The sequence below is a fragment of the Helianthus annuus genome, chromosome 15, assembly GCF_002127325.2.
Source record: "Helianthus annuus cultivar XRQ/B chromosome 15, HanXRQr2.0-SUNRISE, whole genome shotgun sequence".
Taxonomy (NCBI): domain Eukaryota; kingdom Viridiplantae; phylum Streptophyta; class Magnoliopsida; order Asterales; family Asteraceae; genus Helianthus; species Helianthus annuus.
Genome location: NC_035447.2, coordinates 82,425,284 through 82,430,226, shown reverse-complemented (window position 1 = coordinate 82,430,226; position 4,943 = coordinate 82,425,284). Strand labels below are relative to the sequence as shown.

General features: G+C 35.7%; 1 protein-coding gene across 2 annotated transcripts; it reads left to right on the top strand.

The window, feature by feature from the left end:
- The first annotated feature begins 683 nt into the window (after window positions 1-683).
- Window positions 684-4,485, top strand: LOC110911885 (serine/threonine-protein kinase/endoribonuclease IRE1a). Of its 2 annotated transcripts, XM_022156536.2 has the most exons (6): window positions 711-1,000; window positions 1,153-1,748; window positions 1,939-2,111; window positions 2,205-2,454; window positions 3,026-3,329; window positions 4,208-4,485. In XM_022156536.2, the coding sequence occupies exons 2-6, from the start codon at window positions 1,249-1,251 to the stop codon at window positions 4,343-4,345; spliced, it is 1,365 nt and encodes a 454-aa protein (XP_022012228.1). In that variant the 5' UTR covers window positions 711-1,000; window positions 1,153-1,248; the 3' UTR covers window positions 4,346-4,485. The 2 variants fall into 2 exon arrangements, with proteins under 2 accessions (XP_022012227.1, XP_022012228.1); XM_022156535.2 differs by having other exon boundaries at window positions 684-1,748.
- The last annotated feature ends 458 nt before the right edge of the window (window positions 4,486-4,943 follow it).

Here is a 4,943-nt window from a genome sequence, read left to right as displayed (position 1 = left end):
ATCTATATGCGGTGTATAGGTCTGTATGTGGCAGGCTTGGCAACAAATGTCTACCAACGAAAATTGTGATAACCTTATACGTTGCATACAAAGCTACACACAACGTATATTGGGTACCAAATAAGGTTGTTGGGTGTTTCAATTATAGGCAATACAAAAGTATTAACTCTAACAATTTTTCCTGGAGACTTTACCCACAAAAGTCACATGGCACTTTAATGTCACCATTAAACCTTACTCGGAATTCAGTTGATATCAGTTCAATTCTTTAGGGTACAGGCATTCACTATAGTAGTCAGAAAAGAAATAAAAAATAAATTCTTTATATTGCCTAAAGGATATTGTCACTTGACTGATGACACGGATAAAAAAGAACAAATACATGTACCGATGTTTAATTGGTCAGAATCAGTTTGATTCATTATGTTACCGAAAATCATATTGCCTAAAGTACCAAATGAAACACTCTATTTTGAATGTTACTTAGCAAATTTATATTAGGGGAGCATCGAGAAAAAATTAAGCGAAACTGTGTATCTAGCTTTTAAGAAAAAAAAAAAAAAAGTAACGAACAGGAGTTAGTGGAGGATAACGTTAAAGAAAAGTGAGTTTTCAACTTAAAAAAATAGGAAACAAAATTACTTTATACAATAAGTCCATTAATGCTATGAGTTTGCAACTTAAAATAATAGGAAATAAAATGACTTTATACAGTAAGTCCATAGGAATTTGTCCTAATATCACCTTTCCCAATTTGAGTTTCTTTAGTTTATGAAATCGATCATTTCACCCACTAACTACTCAATCTTTTATAATCAATCAAGTTTTGCAAATTGAGTTCAATTAACCATCAATCAAAATTTGTTTCATAGAAGATTCGGTCACATTTGCCATTCTCTTTAGCTTATTGCTTTTGCTTAAACCCAGCTTTTGTCTTCAGTCTAGTTGCTAAATTTGAGATTGTCAGTTTTTCTACGTATTTGATTTCCAGATCGTTACGGTATGTTGTTAGATTGTAGATCTCAATATATATTGTGTGAGTTCTTTCTATTTTGTTAAACTGTGTTTGGTCTAACTCAGTTTAATGTGATTCTCACTGTTTTACAACTATTTGGAAACTTGTTTTGAAGTTATTTTCACACTTATTGCCAGATCTCTTACAATCAACTTGCAAGTTGTCTTTTTCGCTGAATTTGCATGATATGCTAGCAAATTGAGTTCAATTCGTAAACAATTCAATCGCATACGATGAACCGTCATATTATAGTTGCACTACATATAGTTATAGCCCAAGGATTTATTTTATACCATACTTTGCCTGCGATTTTTAGTAGGATAAGGCGTCCGGTATTAGACACTCCGGTATCAGACACTCCGGAATTAGACACGCCGGTATTAGACACTGGAGGGAGGTCCATAGGTAAATTATTTGTGTCAGTTAAAGAAATTGCAAAGGGGAGTAATGGCACGGTTGTCTTTGAAGGAACATATGAAGGTCGAACGGTAGCTGTGAAACGCCTTGTCAAAGCACACCATGATGCAGCCTCTAAAGAAATTCAAAACCTTTTAGTTTCTGACCAACACCCAAACATTGTTCGTTACTATGGCTGCGAATATGATTGTGACTTTGTTTACCTTTCGTTGGAGCGTTGTGATTGCAGCCTATATGATCTTATTAAGTACTCAAAGTCTTTTCAGCCGTGTAAGCCAAATGGCTACCCTTCCTCTGACTTGTTAAAACTAATGAGGTGAGTATTAGAAGAATGTATTGTTAGGGTTTATCCCTAGTTTACTCTTATGCATAATTATCAATAATACAAAATATCTTACGGGGTTTTCATTATTTTATAGTGAGTTCAAACACTAGTGTTAAATTAAAATCGTTTGGCACATAGTGAATGCTTATTTTTATGTGTACTTCCGTTCCCTTTATTATAGGGACATAGTTGTTGGCCTTGTGCATTTGCACGACTTGGGGATTATTCACCGGGATTTGAAGCCTCACAATGTGTTGATAGTTAAAGGAAAACGCCTATCTTGCAAACTTTCAGATATGGGAATTAGCAAGCGCCTTGTTGCGGATGTATCATCATTGGGATCGAATGCTACTGGTATGTTACATAACATAACATCAACTACATCTTGCGTGGGTAGCTATCCTATTCCTTAATAATTAACATTGTAGTTATGGATTGTCACATTAGGTTCAGGAAGTTCAGGATGGCAGGCGCCCGAACAACTTTGTCAAGGACGCCAAACACGGGCCGTTGATTTGTTTAGTTTAGGTTGCGTCATCTTCTTTTGCATGACCGGTGGCAGGCATCCGTTTGGTGACCATCTTGAACGCGACATCAATGTGACAAACAACAAAAAAGTGAATCTCTCCTTGGTGAAGGACATTCCTGAAGCTGTGAATCTCATCATAAAATTGTTAAACCCTGTTCCTGAAGACAGGTACACCATTATTGAAGTGTTTGTTTATTAACTTAGGGGGAGCTGGGGGGGCTCACTGGAAGTAGGGGTGTAAACGAGTTAAGACACGCTCGTGAGCTACTCGAGATTAGCTTACTAAAAACTCGAATCAAGCCCGAGCTTTTATTGAGGCTCATTTAATAAGTGAGCTCGAGCCCAAGTCTTGTTTTGGAAAGCTACTCATGAGCCGAGCTTGAGCTTTAGAAATAAAATTCTAAACGAGTCAAGCTCTAGCACAATCTCTCTTAAAGTTATGGGTGGAATGATAATGAATATGGTTCGTTTATTAACTTGGGGACTAAAAGTGTACACAGTTGGACAACCAAATTACTGTTTTACAAAAATGAAACTAAACACTATATTGACTTGGTATTACATATGTATTTTTAAATGAGCTCTAATCTAGGCTCCGACTCGTTTAAGCCAGGATCAACTAATAGAAATTTATCGAACCAAACATGAGTAGTTCGACTGGTTGACACCTCTCATTCTGGATAATATTGTTTTTTTTTGTAATTTTACTGGTTTTTTTTATTTGTGATACTTATATCAGGCCAAAGGCATCAGACGTACTACACCATCCTCTGTTTTGGAATTCTGATATGCGAATGTCGTTTCTTAAGGATACGAGTGATAGGGTAAATTTGGAAAATCGGAAAGTTTCCATTGTTCGAGTATTAGAAAATAAAGGTCGTGTCGCCTTCGGTAGAAATTGGGATGAAAAAATGGAACCTGCATTTATCTCTTACATGGGAGAATCAAAACATAGGAAATACAATTACAAGCGCGTTCGATGCTTACTCCGTGTTATCCGAAATAGCTTAAATCATTATCGAGATCTTCCTAAGGAAATTCAGGTATGATTTTCACAACATTTAAATTAGAGTTAACTGTCATTCCGTCCCTGTAGTTTGTCCAATTATGTCAGTTCATGCCAAATTTCAACTTTGTAACATTTTCGTCCCTGACATTAATTCTTGAAACATGTCAGTTACATCCAAAAAGCTAAGGTTGAATAGAATAATTGGACAAACCACAGGGACGAAAATGGCAGTTAATTCATGTTTTTTTGGACGGAACTGACATGTTTCAAAAATATTAGGTACGGAAATGATACAAATATAAAATTTGACCTGAACTGACATAATTGAACAAACTACGACAAAAATGACAGTTAACTCTTTAAATTATATAAAATGGGTTGTATACACTCTTTAAATTATATAAAATCGGCTGTATACTTAAAACTGTCGATTTGTTTTCTTTTTCCTTTTTTTATCTCTAACGGGTTAAAAGAAGTTAGTTAAAAAGGGAAGGGGTTGAAACTCTCTTAGGCTATAGGGTGTGGTCATGACCCTCATGACCATCATCACCCTCCATGTTAGTGCCATGTAACCCACCTCTAATCCACCATCCAAAACCACTACCCTAAGGGTGTGGTCATGACCTAAACCACTAGCCCCTTATTTATTTTAATTTATCTTTGACTAAAGAAAAAAAGAAATGATTTGTTGAAAAATGGAAAGAGGACCATGGTTGCATGGTTTAATCCATGCAAACAATCAAGGGGGTTTAAACTTACTAAATTAGCGTCTAACATTGTAGTTCTTATAAGCTTCAGTACATTAGTTGTATAAATCTGGAAAAATGGACAGAAGGGTATTCATGGGTTGGGCAACCTCATTCACCCGTTTTGACTCTCTAACCCGGCGGTTTTTAACTGTTTGAAACACAGGAATTGTTGGGATCTGTGCCGGAAGGGTTCGATGACTACTTTCGGTGCAGGTTTCCCAAATTGTTGATGAATGTGTACAATGTTATGTATCTTTACTGCAAAGAAGAAAAATGGTTCTGCAAGTACTTGGAATGTTAGTTATTGTACTTCTAATATATATATATTTAAATGTGTGTCCTTTACGTATGCATGTGTATTTTGTACGAACAATCAAACTAATTTGTTTAAAGTTGTAATATTGCAACTTATGTGTAATGGTTTTATTAAAGTTTGAAATAGTGTCTGTCATGTAGGAAGGGGGCCGGCTTTCACTAACTTTTCTCTCAAAAGTGTTTAATGATTTAAGTAGGTTGTACCTATTGGCAGGATTTTATTTCAATGGGGTCCATTTTCGGGTCGGTCCTCGTTCGGGTCGATTTAAAGTGAGGTTTGAACTAGATTTTTAAAAAAAATAAGAAAGTGGCGGGCACAGGATTTTATTTCAATGGGGTCCATTTTCGGGTCGGTCCTCGTTCGGGTCGATTTAAAATGAGGTTTGAACTAGATTTTTAAAAAAAATAAGAAAAATGGGCTTATAAAGGATTGAACCCATGACCTTTTGGTGGAAAAGAGGGAGATTTACCACTACACCAGCTTTCTTTTTTTTTATATGGTGTTCACCTAATTGTATTTATGGGGTCCATATACAATTTAATATACCGAATCTACTATTTTTTTTAAAAAGATTGGGGTCCGG